This window comes from Citrus clementina, unplaced genomic scaffold, assembly GCF_000493195.1.
Source record: "Citrus clementina cultivar Clemenules unplaced genomic scaffold, Citrus_clementina_v1.0 scaffold_9, whole genome shotgun sequence".
Lineage (NCBI taxonomy): Eukaryota > Viridiplantae > Streptophyta > Magnoliopsida > Sapindales > Rutaceae > Citrus > Citrus x clementina.
The window spans coordinates 27698145-27714417 of record NW_006261964.1 but is presented as its reverse complement, the minus strand read 5'-3'; the positions used below and the strand labels follow the sequence as shown (position 1 = coordinate 27714417).

The 16273-nt window shown below is 33.8% G+C and overlaps 2 protein-coding genes across 3 annotated transcripts; one reads left to right on the top strand and one right to left on the bottom strand.

The window, feature by feature from the left end:
• Positions 1-1441: 1441 nt before the first annotated feature.
• On the top strand, positions 1442-9850 carry LOC112096245 (probable serine/threonine protein kinase IRE). Of its 2 annotated transcripts, XM_024179579.1 has the most exons (17): positions 1442-2173; positions 2367-2434; positions 2534-2710; positions 2903-4240; positions 4402-4574; positions 4819-5068; positions 6050-6142; positions 6226-6366; positions 6472-6564; positions 7275-7476; positions 7577-7662; positions 7866-7954; positions 8213-8264; positions 8345-8401; positions 8487-8645; positions 8910-8990; positions 9535-9850. In XM_024179579.1, exons 1-17 carry the CDS (start codon positions 1765-1767, stop codon positions 9622-9624), a joined length of 3558 nt encoding a protein of 1185 aa, XP_024035347.1. In that variant the 5' UTR covers positions 1442-1764; the 3' UTR covers positions 9625-9850. The 2 variants fall into 2 exon arrangements, with proteins under 2 accessions (XP_024035347.1, XP_024035349.1); XM_024179581.1 differs by lacking the exon at positions 1442-2173 and having other exon boundaries at positions 2227-2434; positions 2539-2710.
• A 4852-nt stretch (positions 9851-14702) lies between these two features.
• On the bottom strand, positions 14703-15897 carry LOC18033011 (protein ODORANT1). Its single transcript, XM_006421658.2, has 2 exons — positions 15586-15897; positions 14703-15465 (listed from the first exon to the last, which is right to left on the bottom strand). Exons 1-2 carry the CDS (start codon positions 15846-15848, stop codon positions 14943-14945), a joined length of 786 nt encoding a protein of 261 aa, XP_006421721.1. The 5' UTR covers positions 15849-15897; the 3' UTR covers positions 14703-14942.
• Positions 15898-16273: the final 376 nt, after the last annotated feature.

The following is a 16273-nucleotide window of genomic DNA, read 5'->3' as shown; positions in this document are numbered from 1 at the left end:
TTAATCTCGGCCACCTTATTACTAAGGTCCTTCATGGTAGAAATAGAAAGGAAGAGGTGAGAATCTTCTTCTAAAACTCTTTTAAAGTCACTAACTAATGATGATATGTGACAGTTTGGTGAGATTGTTCCCTCTTAGTTGATCTTCCCCATCTTCTCAATCATCTATTTAGTTACCTCGATGTGATATCTTAATGTATTATTTACCTTGCTGTCCCTAGAATGAGAAGAATAAAATGGGCTAAGAATGACATGGGCTCTAGGTGGCAAGTCCACTTTGACGCTCAATTCAACAATGAGACTCTTTAAGGTTTATGCTAGATTTTAGACAAAAAATAATGTATTTAAGCTTAAACACGCATATGGAAATGAGATGAGAATAAGAGAGCAATAAATGAAAAATAAGTGTTAGGGAGCTAAGAGGGGGATTAAGGGGGCCTAAGGACTCTTTTACCATGCACGTAAGTTATATAATCGTATTTCCTTGGTTCACCCACTTTCTCGAAGGTTAAAAGACCCATTTGGTTTTGTTAAGGTGATTTGTTAAGATCACCCTTTTCTCTCTAAGTCAAAAGACCCATTTATTTTCTTGTTTGTAGATAAAGAGGAATACTCCTATGGGATATTCATTATCTTTTATCCATAGTTCATCTTGGACATGTGTCTAATTTCATTAGTTGTTGATATTTCTTGATATATTTACTATAACTTTGGTTGAAATCAATAAAGATAATCTCACATATTTTATCAAGATAAAGATAAGCTAAGTACTTTAGAAGTAGTCACCTTTCTTTAAGATATTTACATATCTAGGTGCATGTTTGTTGAATTTCTTGATGTGGCATAGTGAGGTTGGTTATATAAAATCATTATAGGTCAACATAATGGAAAAATAGCTGTTATAATTTTTTAGCCAATTTTTTCATGTCACATCAGTTTGTACACATTAATTTGTACAAAATTATTTGTGGCCCTATCCTCATTGATTTTTTATGGTATAATACTAGTTACTATTCTATCATATTATTTGTATAAAAAAATGTTCATATCAAAATTATGAGCAATTTTAAAATATCTATGAGGTATTGTGTCAACCATACAATAAATAAATAATGTTATGATATGTATGTATTTACCTTAAAGAACCAACATGCAACTGGTAGTTATATAAAATTCAACTAATATTTTATACATATATTAATTAATTGTATTACTTCTCTTGTATTTTAAAATTCCTTCAAAATGAATCCCAATGTATTTCAAAGACCAGACCTAAATACTGGGCCGTGCCCTACGTGGGCCGGGTTCTGTGTAGTTCTCTATGGGCCGCGTCAGCCCAATTGAGGAAGTCACAAGAAAGTGACGGTATCCTCTTACATCTTGAAATCTTCAATAACCGCAGGTGACATTTTGACTAACATCCAATAATACACATGCTTCAAGTTCGCGGCATGCATGCACGTTCCCAAAACAGAAAGAATAAGATGAACACAAAACACGATCTCCTCTCCGAAACCAAAATAACAACTTTTATCATTTTTTTTCTTCTTCTGTCGTTCTGATCTTCGTGTCGTGCGAGTCACCCTCAAACCTTCCATTCCCGCGAAAACCTCAAACACACACACTCTCTCTCTCTCTCTCACCTCTTTCCCCTTTCCTCCCCTCTCAAGACTTCCATTTTCAATTCTATCTTTTAAAACTAAATAAATATAAAAATATAGAAAATTAAAGAGACAATTTCACAATGCAACGGAATTGACGATCAATGTCGAGCTCTGCTGAGAACCAAGATCCGTTATCACCGACGCCAGCGTCAACGCCTTCTCCGACGACACGTACCAAGCTAAGGAAGATTCCTCCGATCCCGATTCGGCGCGGGAAGCATGATCATTCCGAAGGGGAAAATCAACGTCGTCATCATGACGACAGTAATGTGGAACAAGCAAGAGGAGACGACGAATCGTCCATACTCGTAGCTTCTTCTCTCGGTTTGAACCACATCCGAACCAAGTCCGTTTCGTCGTCTCCTTCGCCTCTCAGGTTCTTTTCCGCCGCTGGCACTCCCTCGAGTTTCACGAATGAGGCTAAGAAGAATAATACTGAGACTGCTGCCGCTGACGTCAAGCCTAAATTTTCTGTTCCTCCCAGCAACAAAACGCCGTCGTTGGAATCAGGTTGTATTTTTATTTTTATTATTTTAAATTGTTATTTGATTCTAAACGAATAGGAATTAATGCATTTCTTTTCTGCTCGTTAACACGTGAAATTAATTAAATAATGACGTAATTACAAATAATCGGGGAAAAATATTTTTTGTTAAAATAAAATTGGTTGCGTAATTTGAGATTGTATGGTTGTTGTGTATAGGCAAAAAGGGGCAATGGACTCAATCAAAATCGTTAAGATTTCCATCACCTCTGAATCCGGAGTTGGAGGTAATAAGATTTTTTTTTAATAATCTTAATTAATTGTAATTGGTTGAAGGAATGTAGGTGATGGGGGTTCATAATTTAATGGTGATGCTTTTTAAATAGGTTAGTCATGCAGCATTTGCCAAAGAGATGCAGTCGCCTCGTTTCCAGGCTATACTGCGTGTAACAAGTGGGCGGAAGAAGAAAGCGCCAGAAATTAAGAGCTTCTCGCATGAGCTCAATTCCAAAGGTGTACGGCCTTTTCCCGTTTGGAAGTCTCGCGCATTTGGTCACATGGAGGTATGTCTTCCTTCCCTTGAGCTTATTAATGCAATTGAAATCAAACGTGTAATTTTACAATACATGCTAGGAAAAAGTTCTCACGGTAAGTATTGGGTTAAAAATCATTTATATTCAGTTTTAATTATGTAACCGAGTATTACATTATATTTTTATAAGGTTCACAATGTATATTTGTTAATTATTCCGCAGGAGATTATGGTGGCAATCAGGGCAAAGTTTGATAAGTTGAAGGAGGAAGTTAATTGTGATTTAGGAGTACTAGCAGGAGATTTGGTGGGTATACTTGAAAAGAGTTCAGATTCTCATCCTGAATGGCAGGAGAGTTTGGAGGATTTGCTGGTGATCGCTCGAAAATGTGCCACGATGTCACCTAGTGAATTTTGGGTGAAATGTGAAGGTATTGTTTTGAATCTAGATGATAGACGTCAAGAGCTACCAATGGGAATTCTCAAACAAGCTTATACTCGCCTTCTTTTTATTCTAACTCGATGCACTAGGCTTGTTCAGTTCCAGAAAGAGTCTGGTTATGAGGAAGAACACATTCTGGGTCTTCATCAACTTAGTGATCTTGGGGTTTACCCGGAACAGATTTTGCAAATTAGGCAGCAGGACTTTAGTGGTCCATTGACTGGGGGGAAGGTAATGAATGAGAAGCAGAGGAAGAAGTCACATGGACAGGAACTAGGAAGTCTTAATTTGAAAGAAGATCAAGTTGATCAACACGAAACTGAGAATGTGGAGGTTGGCACGGCCAAAAGTGGTGATTCAACTACAAGCAGCTATAGGATGTCTTCTTGGAAGAGACTTCCTTCTGGGTCTCGGAGAAAAAAAGGTTCTGAAGCTGCTGCTGATACACCCCCCAAGGATAAAACAGAGGCATTTCAAAATAAAGATGAACCCAAAATTGGTAGTGATGATGGTAATGACAATCTGGATGGTTTGTACCATCATGCATCCTCGAGAATAACAAAATCTTGGGGATTCTGGGGCGAAAATTCGATGATCTGCCGTATTTGTGAGGTTGAAATACCAGTTGTGCATGTTGAGGGGCACTCTCGGATATGTACAATTGCCGATAGATGTGATCTGAAAGGTCTAACTGTAAATGAACGTCTTGAAAGAGTATCAGAAACTCTTGAAAAAATTCTGGATTCATGGTCACCAAAAAGCACACCAAGAAGCGGTGAATCTCCTAGGGCAAGTGTTGAAGTTGCAGGAATGTCTACATTAAGTACACACGACAATCTAAACCTAATGTCACCAAAGCAAAATAGCTTGTCTCGTCAAGGCTCAGAAGAAATGCTTGATCATGTTCCTGATGATGATAATGCTTTTGTCATTGAAGATCTAAATGTTTTGCCCGAAATTTCCTGTGACAAAAATCCTACTGCTGCTGATATTGCTGCAAAAACCTCATCAGCGGGAAGCTTGACACCAAGATCACCATTATTAACACCACGAACAAGCCAAATTGAATTGCTGGTGAATGGACACAGAACAATAACAGAGCTTCAAAACCCTCAGCAGGTATGCTATTGCATTAACTTGAAGCCATGTTTGTTTTCCGATCATACTGTATTAACTCTTCAGGAGAACCTCTGTTGGATATCCTGATGGCTGGTTTTGTTGCAATTTCAAGGGATTTTTTGCTATAATTTTGATATTCTACTATTATTCTGGAATGACAGATAAAAAAGTTACTGGATGTAAGTCGATCCATTGCAAGTGTAAATGACTGTGACTACAATTCATTGGAGCATATGCTTGATCGTTTAGAAGAACTCAAATATATCATCCAGGATAGGAAGGTGGATGCTCTTTTTGTGGAAACTTTTGGAAGGCGTATAGAGAAACTACTTCAGTAAGTCCATTTTAATCTTTTTCTAAAAACCTTGCTGTTAACATGTTTCTTGCTGTTATACAAAATGTGATGTTCACCAGTCAAATTTCTTTCTGGTTCAATGAATCTCTTCATATTTAACAACAAGATGTACTGTTTACTTAGTTTCTGTTGTCAGTTCATTTTTATTTTTTCCCCCAACGATTGGGTTAACATTAAGCAATAATATCTCTAACTTTGTCTAAGTGATATTGTGAAATTTCAGGGAGAAATATGTAAATCTTTGTGGGCAGATCGAAGATGAAAAGTTAGACTCATCAAATGCCATGACTGAAGAAGAGAGTTCAATGGATGAAGATACGGTTCGTAGTCTGCGTACCAGCCCTATCAATCCATGTTCTAAAGACCGTACATCTATAGAAGACTTTGAAATAATAAAACCAATCAGTCAAGGTGCATTTGGGCGAGTTTTCCTTGCCAGAAAAAGAGCAACCGGGGACTTATTTGCTATAAAGGTCAGTATATGCCTCCAGGAATAGGATTGATGCATAAATTGTTATGCTTTTACAATTTCTGTGATTGAGCATACATTTTTCCCTTTTTATTGTAGTAGTTATGATCTTAGATACACTCTGTACCACAAATAGTTGTGAAATGTTGATTCAGTTTGGGTTAAATTTTCATATTATCAAATGGTCTCTTGTTTATGCAAATGTGGTTTAAAATATAACCTTAAGTTGTTTTTTCACGATACCAATTGTTTGTTAGGCTTATCTGAGGATACGTGATTTTGAAAAAGAAATGTAGCTCATGACTAGTTGTTGATTAGAAATTCAATAATAGATATTAGTTATTATTCCAATTTGAACTGTTTTTTAATTAACTCTTAATAAAGCTGAAGATAACCATTATGTCTTAAAACTGCCAAGAAAAAGAGAATATATATAGGTTTCCAACATTCTTCTTTAAGGAGAGATGTCAACCAAAGGTGTTTATTCGATGGCAAGGCAAGTCTAATGAGTATTATCTTGGAAGCCAGAGAGATGTTACCCCTCAGAGAAAGAGATATTGGTGCTGCTGTTTAAACAGAAAGGGAAAATGTACACAATGTGCATTCAAAACTCTTCCCCCGTTTGTTTTATGAGGAAGCTTAAGTTAAGATTGGTATTCAAGAAGGGGGGGACAAATTAAAAAAAAATGCAATAGATTTCTTAATTTTAATGTCATCAACAACCACATATATTAGCTTTGAGTTAAAACTATATGAAGTTTGTAATTAAGGTGCAAAGCATAACTGGTCTTATGAGTAGTTACTTGCCTATCTTTTGTTCAAAGGATAACATTTATGTGTCTGATCAGTTGAATTGATTTATCTATTGTCTGATTATCTTAACAACAGTGTAATAACACTGGTTGTAAGTGCCCGGTTATGCATGAATGCTTGTCTAACTGAGATGATCTTTGCAGTAACTAACTTGATAAAAACATTTCTACAGGTTTTAAAGAAGGCTGACATGATTCGTAAAAACGCAGTTGAAAGTATTTTGGCTGAGCGTAATATCCTCATATCAGTTCGAAATCCTTTTGTGGTAAGTAGATCTCAGAATGTAAAATCATTTTAAGATGCAGATCTCACATTTCTGATGTCTCAACACGACTTCATGATGAACAGGTCCGATTTTTCTACTCGTTCACATGCAGAGAAAATCTTTATCTGGTGATGGAATATCTAAATGGTGGAGACCTCTATTCTTTACTGAGAAATCTAGGTTGCTTAGATGAAGATATGGCCCGTGTCTATATTGCAGAACTTGTAAGGACGCATTCACATTTATGATTCTTCGAGGATTTATCTGTTTGTGCTAACTTGATAAAAAATTCTCACAATGGTACAAATAGTTTGTCTACTATTTCTCAGGTCCTTGCTTTGGAGTATTTGCACTCTTTGAATGTCATTCATAGAGATCTGAAACCAGACAACTTGTTGATTGGTCAAGATGGTCACATCAAGGTCAATATTTTGTAATTTTATCTCATTGTTTACTTGTCAAATGATATTTTCAGAATTGTAAAAGTAGATTGGCTTCTATATGAAGCACTTTCTGTTTGTATTTGTTAGGTAATTTTATGCCAGTAAGCTGAATCATGCTAAAAGTAAAGCAAATAAGAGAAAGTGTCTCTCATTTTCAATTACCAGTTTAGGGCGATTAATTTCTGACATAAGTAGGGGGAATTTCTCATTTTTTATAGCATATTTATTTACTGGTTAATTTCCTCATTGACTATGTTTTGAACTGAAAATTTTGTTGCCTACTTGGGAAGTATGTCAAATCCGTGTAGCTGGATCATCATTTTCAAAGAAAGCTTTATTGTATAAACTTACTGCTAAGATTGGAATACTGCATCGATATGTTTCTAGCACTAGGCATTTTTATATTCTCGCTTCTATGCATCCAACAATTGCATCTATGTTTGGTGACAGTGAACAGTCAAACATTCAGGTTACAGGAATGGTCAGCACAAAAACTATTCATAATGTAATAAATTCAACTTTTTGTGTCTGGGACCTGAGTCGATCTTGTCCAATTAGTAGTAAGATTATGTAATAACTGTTATTTTTTCTTTTTGTCTTTCCACTATTTGCGATCTTGGGGAACTGTTTTATTCTCCTGTACTGCTGTGATAACATTACTGGCCAGCTCTCACTTCCTAATATTACAGTTGACAGATTTTGGGCTCTCTAAGGTTGGTCTTATACACAGCACAGATGACTTATCAGCTCCTTCACTTGGCAGTGGTGGGTTTCTTGTAAATGATGAACTAAAAGATCAACCTCCATTGACTAGAGAACAGCGCCAAAAGCATTCTGTTGCTGGCACTCCAGATTATTTGGCACCTGAGATACTTCTTGGAATGGGACATGGTTAGCAAACTATATGCTAATAGGGTAGTATATGTAAATAAGTAATGTGGATTTCTTTCTTTAATAGACTGATTGATGTTCCACACTGTTCTTTTTGCAGGAGCAACTGCCGATTGGTGGTCCGTGGGTATTATTCTTTTTGAGCTGCTCATAGGCATTCCTCCATTCAATGCCAAAACTCCTCAGGTGGGCAATCAAACTGTCACTGTCCCTAAGCTAAATGACTTCAGATGCTAATTCCTTTCTTTTGGTTGAACAATCATTAACATATTCTAAGTGAATATTCTTACTGATATTTCGACTGATAATGTTGACTTTTCAATTTTATACTTTTTGATGTTTATTGGGTAACATCCTGCCATCATTGACCAATGTTCTGTTGTCTGCAGCAAATTTTTGATAATATTATGAATAGAGATATACCCTGGCCAAACATACCAGAGGAGATGAGCGTTGAGGCTTGCGATTTAATTGACAAGTAAGATTTATAAAAGAGATTCATTCAATATCTGTCTGTTGAAATTGCAGAGCCATTTTTAATCATGTCACTGCATGCAAAGTTTTATATATCCATATTAGAAAGAGAACTATTTTATGTTTGATGGCAACTGATGTAAGAATTATTACTGGCATAACCTGCTGGTTATTTTCATAATAAAGGCCCCCCTATCAATCAACAACTGAGAGCTGGCTTACCTTCATATTCACTAACAATCAATATTTCATTTTATCTCAGATTATTAACTGAAAATCCAGTTCAAAGACTGGGAGCCACTGGCGCCAGAGAGGTAAAGTGTTGAGATTTAGGTACTAGCAAAGACTTAAAATTGTATTATGACTTAAAGGACTAAGCAGAATTTTCTGGCAGGTGAAGCAACATCCTTTTTTCAAAAATATAAACTGGGACACACTTGCAAGACAAAAGGTCCTCTTATTACAAGCTTATTAACTTTGTTTACACTGTAATTGACCTAATTGCAATATCGAGTAGCTTCTCTTATTGGCTGCAGGCTATGTTTATACCAGCTGCAGAATCACTGGACACAAGTTACTTTGTGAGCCGTTATGTATGGAATCCAGAAGATGAAAATGTTCAGGGAGGTAGTGACTTTGACGACTTGACTGACACATGCAGCAGTGGTTCGTTTAGTAACACTCTGGACGAAGAGGTGCACACATGTTTTCATTTGTTTATCTATCAATCTCTAAGCACAAAAGCCTCTCAGTGGATCAGATTATGATGGAAGTATCTTTTGATGACAGCTTTAATCTGATTAATCTAATTTAGAGAATGCCAATTTGAATACATTTGGAAGCACGTGTGAAAGAACTTAAATCAAAGTTTATGAGCATGAATTTGAGGAGGCTTACTGCTATGGGATCAATATTTCATTTTCCTGACCATTTTTTTTTATTTTTTTCCTGTGAAGCAGGCTGATGAGTGTGGTAGCTTGGCAGAATTTAGTGCCCCTGCTCTTGCTGTGCAGTACTCGTTTAGTAATTTCTCATTTAAGGTAAAACCTACTACTCCTAGATTCTTCCAATGCCGTTAGAAAACTCTTAAATATTAGTTAAAAATGAATTAAGTACTTGAAAATGAATTAATTTCTTGCATTTTACATAGCTTCATAAAAACTAGCTTAATAAAAATTTATTTGGAAATTGTTTCCCAAGTATCTCATATTTTTTTTAGAGCTGCTTTGGGTTGCTGCGCATTACACTCATCTCGTGATATGCTGTTATCTAATCCTATTATCACCATAAAAAACGTATACTTGGAAACTCTTTGAATCCTAAATTAAATTCTTCAAGGTTGAATTGAATAAATTTGGCTTTTGCCTAAATCTCTGAACCAAATAGAACCAATTTCAGAATTTTACCAACAAAATTAAGTCTATTTCAATTTGAAAGACTACTAAAACTAAAAGCAAACTCTTGAGGACCAAAATTTTATCCTAATCAGAAGTTTTTAAATGAAGATGTTGATGAGCATCAAATATTTGCTCATCAGTTTGTGAACTGCAATAGAAATTTTGAAATTTCTTCTTGTTTTCTCAGAACCTGTCTCAACTGGCTTCTATCAATTATGATCTGGTGGTGAAGAGTGCCAAGGAATCGGCAGAGGCCTCCAAATCATCTGTTCCATGACAAATTTATATGGTTACTTTAGCACACATATATAGTTCAACTTATGACACTTCTATTCGTATAGCTTCCTGGTTAATTCTACCTGCATCACGATCAGATTCCTATATAGATTGAAGAAATATAGGTAAATCTGGTTGCAGGATCATCTTCCTGAACCTGCTTAACCATAGTTGTAGTGGTCTTATCTGCGTCATTTGATCATCCATATAAAAGTGGCAGTTTTTTATTTTATTTTTTTGATTTTCATCTTATTCCTTACATCTTTTGAGCGCTTTTCTTCCATGTATATATTTGCATATTCTTTCTAATAGATGAAATTTTGAGTCCATATCATTGTAGGCTATGTTAGTGGTCTTTTACCTTCATATGTCTAAATGTTTTCATATTGGCCTTTCCTTTTAATTTGCCTTTCTTTGAAATAACCTTTTGCCAGATTTGAGTTGGCTTATAATATAATCTGTGCTTATAAGTATGCAGTTTTTAAAAGCTCCCTTTGTTCTCTTAACAAACGCGAATAATTTCCGAAGGGACTGTTACTGGTGCCATTGGTTCGTCAAACATGGTTTTAACCAATTTCCACAATTCTTCTTCGACTCCAATTCGGAGAAAACAGTGCAATTTGGTTTCTTGATTATTTCCAAAGTTTGTGGGATATGTATAATATAGATAGATGATAAATAAAATGGAAGCCCGCCAATGCCTGGTCAATTAGATGTATATACGTAGGCTGTGTTTGATAGTGTGATGTTGTAAGCGTTATAATCTACATCATTAGAGAGAGTTTTTCTACTCTACATCACTAGCAGGAGAATTTCTTTACTAGTTTATAACTTTAGTTCCCTTAATTCAGTATACGGGTTTTGGGTTAGAACGTTCAAAAATGAAATGGTGATAAGCTGTGCCCAAAGCGAGCAATATCTAATTGTGAATTATTATAATTTGTAAGTTTTCTTTTAAATAATAGAAACATATCTAACCTATTTTGAGCCATTATATCTAAATGATATCTAAGTTTAATCTAGGCATAATATATATAAAAAAAATGAAAAAAAATTCCCAGCCATACAATAGGCCATTTTCATAGCCAATAATCTAAACAAATCATTATTTCTTGCAATGCACTTTAACAAATATAATATGATGAATGACGATGGCAGGTAGGTAGAGTACACCACAGATTAGCCTCCTTTGAACTTATTGGTGGCCAATAAAAATGAACTGCAAAACTTTTAAGAATCAACTTCTTCTTTGTTGCAATGATAAACCATTACTTTGTTTAAGAAACAACGACCCAATTGACATCCCAATGCGAATTATCACAGTGAGTCGGCATTCCACTTCGCCCACTTTTGTACCCACTTTTGTACACATTTGAAAATCATGGGCACTAGCAGCCAATTTTATGATACGTTATCAGCATCAAAGTTAGAGAATAATGATAGGGGGCCTGTAATCTTTTTCAACTGAACCAGCGAAAATTTCCTAAAGTGTATGAATAACCTTAAGGTAATGATAATAAGTTAAAACAATAACAATAAGTCATCTATTTGTCCTATTTTATTTATGACGTAATGATCGTTCATGTATCATCATCAAGATCAAGTCATTAGGGTACAATCTTTTTGTTTATTTAATCAACTAAATAAAAAGGCCTGGCTTTTGATAGTATTCAATTGTATGAGCTTTATGAATACTAATTACTAAATTTCATAATTAAAATACTTTTACTAATATAAAGATAGATAAAGTGAATGCCATTTTTGGGACCTCAACTTTATATATGTTGCCGAATATCCCGTGACAACCTAATATTTCACAATCTGTCAAAAATACACCAAATTTTTTTCTATAGAAGTTTTTCACCCGATAAGTTTATAAAATATATCATTTTTCTGCTTTTCTAATAATACCATTAGAGGATTAAATAGAATCTTAAACAAATCCTATTTCACTCCCGAAATAAAAAGATTATTTATTGATTGTTATTCTAGATATTTTCAGAATGTGTTGTTGTTTTGGATTAATGGTAACAAATTGTGAACTTTGAGTTCCTAATAACTGGTTTTATATTTTTACCTTTTTTATGGGAACAAACTATAACGTTCAACGTTTCCCAAAACTGATTTTAGGATTATTTTGAAATATTTTTTATACCTATAATTGTTTCTATTAGTTATTTATTATTGCTGAAGATTTGTCATTGTTGTCCAAAACATGTTATTCAAGATGGATGATATGAGGCCTTTTTTTTTTTTTATCATGAGCTATAAATTAACTAGGATGCTTATTTTAATGATTTTATATCTTTACATTAGTAGATTTGTTGAGTTTATATAGTTAATTTTGTGGTTATTATTGGTCCCAACAACTACAAAATAAAATCTATTTTTTTGTTCATTTAGCTTGGATTAAATATATTTTTTATGATCATGGGCAAAATAGTTATTTGATCAATATTTTGTTAACTCCTCTTATGGTGTTAATGGAAAAGTGAAAAAGTGATGCACTTTGCAAAACTTCAAGTGAATAGCTGCAAAAGAAAATAGTTTTGGTACATTTTTGATAAAGTGCAAAACATTAGGTGGTCAATGAATATTTACCTTATATACAGTAAAACCTCTTATAATCATAATGTTGAGACCAAACTAATTTTATTACTTTGAGAATGTTATAACTTAATAGAGATGTAGTTATAAAAAATATTGTTTTGACTTAATTATCCTTCATACAAGTGATATAGAGGTAAAATATGTGCTGCATTAATAATTAATTAATCAAGCATGTCAAATCCAATGTATAGACATTGATAATAGAGATAGATATGATTTAAAAGAATTAGCATATAATTTTGTAATATATAGATAATTATTACTATGTGGAGGTAGGTTTGGAGGTTCCTTCAAAGGAAATTTAAAAAAATTATAACATATTATAATATAAAACTTATTATTATTTACAACTGGTCCAAATTATTGAGACCATGGTGTTTTATGACTAAATAAAAATTATTCATATATAGAGTATTATTACACAGAAATTTTACTATATTATCGAAGAAAAAATATCATAGCTTCTCTAAATGAGACAACTCGAGATATTAATTTGTCTGTTTCAAGCGCAAGAATCTTTGAAATATTTTCCAAGTTAGGTTTACTTCTCATCATTGGACTCTCAGTTTGAGTTTCAATTATGTTAATATTGATATAAATGATCGATCGTGATAAATATCCCTTTTGCCAAATTAATACAAAATTCGTCCATTGTTACAAGGAAATAAGCTTGATTAATTTGTTTGTTAATTAAATCCCTTCTTGGTGGACTTAATCAAAGATTGATCTGTATATGATGTGATTAATTAAGATGACTTCATGTTGCTTATTAGCTGTAAAGGCCTTCAATAATGTAATAATCTCATTATCAGCAACTATATATAGAGCCAACAAATTTGTTTAGTAAAGAGATTTTTTTTTTTTATTCCATGATATAATATATCTGGTTGTTGATTGATTTTGTGTTTTCTTGAAACTAAGATTAAAACCCTGATGGAATTATTGTGGGCATTGCCATCGCCAAATACCTTGTACCGCAGCATCTTCAAAGGTTGATGTTGACACAGTAAAAGGCTTTGGTGAGTCTTCTTCTTTATAATTTTATAAAGACAGGTAGCTAATTTGATAAATACTAGTTGTTATGTCGCGTCTTTTTTTTTTTTTTAACTAAGAAATGAGAGTCTTAACCATCAATCATTTGACCTAACTTCTTGAAAATTGATCTCTTTAAAAACATAGATACGATAAAGATTTTTAGTAGAAAAAAAATTAGTGATCGAGCCAATGACAAGATTTGATCAAATTGCATGGATAGCAATTATGACCCTTAAAACAAAATATTTTAGTCTTCATGAAGATATAACATTATTTTTGTATTTTCTAAATCGAGATATTGATACTGACAGTGATATATATGTTATATTGATGTTTATCATTAGTTCATATGTCCATGTTGCTTCTTTAGGATGTTGAAGATTTTTTTTTTTTTTTTGGTTCAGTTTTAAATATTGGTATATATACTGACAACATAAGTTTCTTGAACATTTTGATACTGTCACACTTGTTATTATCATTTATGTATACAATTGTTAAGTTTTTGCATATTTTAACTTCCAAACTGTCAGCTTAAATCTTCTAAAACGGTTATAATTATTTATGGTAAATACAATTACGGAATAAACTTCTATATGTCTTACGCATATTTTCCAACCTCTCAGACTCTGATCACATCAAAAGTAATATCATGATATGCTAATGTTTATCAAATTTTTAATTTTTAAATTGACATATTACCGTTTTTTGAAACTTGATACCACTTTCTCATATTGATATTATTTTCCTTTTACAATGTAAAATGGAAATAAATTTTTTTTTTTTTTACCTTCTAAATTACACATCTTACAAGAAAGTTGGATATATAAAGTTTTTTTCAGTCACCTACGGTTAGGCATCATCTAAGTGGTCCTTAAATTTTTAAAAATAAACTGAAATATCTTTGTCATTACCTCGAAAAGCTACTATAATAAGTGGTAACCATCCTAGTACTTAATTTTTAAATTATTAATATATATATATTTAGATTGATCAATTATTGAGCTAATTTTTGAATATATGAGTTAAGTCATGAACTTTTATTGTTCAAAGAAATAGCTGAAGTTTAAGATCACTTTGTTTCCAAACATTCACGCCAAACATTTAGATCGCTTTGCCAATGCGGTACTTTTTGGCCATTGGTTGAAAGAAAGAAAAGATTGTACCACAATCACATATTCTAATAATAATCTGAACAAATTTCCTCAGTTACTGTCATTAATTTCTTCACTTTCCAAAAGGTTTCAAATAAATTAGAGGCAAGTTTCAATCACACAGCTCTCGTAGATTGGACGACTTTTCTTTTAAGATTGTGGTGTAGCCTTTGTTAGCAATAAAAAAGATTGAAATCCCAAGATTTCTCTCATTGCGTTTGGCACAATATTGACAGTGACAACTTACTAGCCTATGCTTATTAGCTTTTACGATGACGTGAGAATTTCCTTTGCAGAGGGGGAAAAAGAAGTTGATTTGCGAAAGAAATCTTTATTTCCTAAGCATATTATATTGACCCTTTTCGTTCTCCTCCTTAAAAGGATCCAAAAAGAAAGTAAATAGAATTGTAATCAAGACTAGAAAATATGTAAAAGCCAAATTGTGCTTTATCCTTTGTTTTTTTTTTTTTACACGTGGTTGCATAATATAGTGTTACTCCATTAAGAGCGTGCACCTTTCTTGTCATAGCTTGTCTGCCATGTCCAGCACTGTATTAATGTCACCTTCACTAAAACGACCAAACCCTAGTTCCCCATCATCACCAAAACCCTGATGATAATCCATCAACCATGGTGATGATGGATTTCCCTCTGATGACGAAGCTGTAGGGAAATTCCATGATGTAAATGTGTCAGCAAGATCAAATGTGTCGGATGACCACATGTAGCTCATCAGATCATCATCACTAGTAGTAGGTCTGTTCTTGGATTCATGATCTGTCGAGTAATTTTGCTCACTGCAGATTCTTGGTTTCTCCTGCTGCTCCCCAACATTAGCAATATCAAAGTTGCTAGCAGCCTGCTGATGATCGTCATGAGAATTAATAGGTGCCTGATCTTCTGTAATGTTGGCTTGTTGTTGTAGAGGCTCATGCGTCACGGGATCAATTCCCATCTTAATAAGCTTTTTCTTGATGTGTGTATTCCAATGATTCTTGATTTCATTATCTGTTCTTCCCGGCAATCTTGCTGCAATTTTTGACCACCTAAAGAAATCGAGACCATTCAACATTGTGTTGATAATAACAAACAAAATAATAAACTTTAGTACATATCACTATAGCTATAAGGCATTATGGTATAATTAATAATTAATTTATATAGACCTATTGCCAAGGCGGGCGTGGAGATCAATAACAAGTTGCTCTTCAGCTTCATTAAGGAGACCCCTTTTCAAGTCAGGCCGGAGGTAGTTAGTCCACCGGAGACGGCAGCTCTTGCCGCATCGACGGAGTCCGGCGAGCTTCGGCACGGCACGCCAGCAACAATGGCCGTGGGTGAGAATGAAAGTGACCAATTTCTTGTCCTCATCAGCTGTCCAAGGGCCTTTCTTGACACCAAGTTTGTCGCAACAAGGTTGCCTCCCCATGACTGATTGTATGGATGTAATAAGCAGAAGTGAAATTAATCACTCACCATTCACCAATAATAAAGCCAAGAACAAAACTCCCACTCACCCACCTTTATATACTAGTTTGATTTCCCTTTCTTTGGGGAAAATCAAATGTTAATTTTGGAGATGTTACTATATATTATGTCACGCTTGACTTGTGTGCGTGGCTAACACTTGATCCACTTTGGCATGAAACTTTATTATACGTGGTATTTTATTGCACACTTTAATTTAATCAAACATTATTAAAGTTTAAGAACCAACCACAATACATATATATGTATACCTTTTTAAATACAGATGTCTAATTTTGAATGTAAAAGGTTACTGAAAAAAAATAAATGAGTTTGAAGGCATTATTGATTGATAAATAATAAATTTTGTATTTTTGCATACGAAGA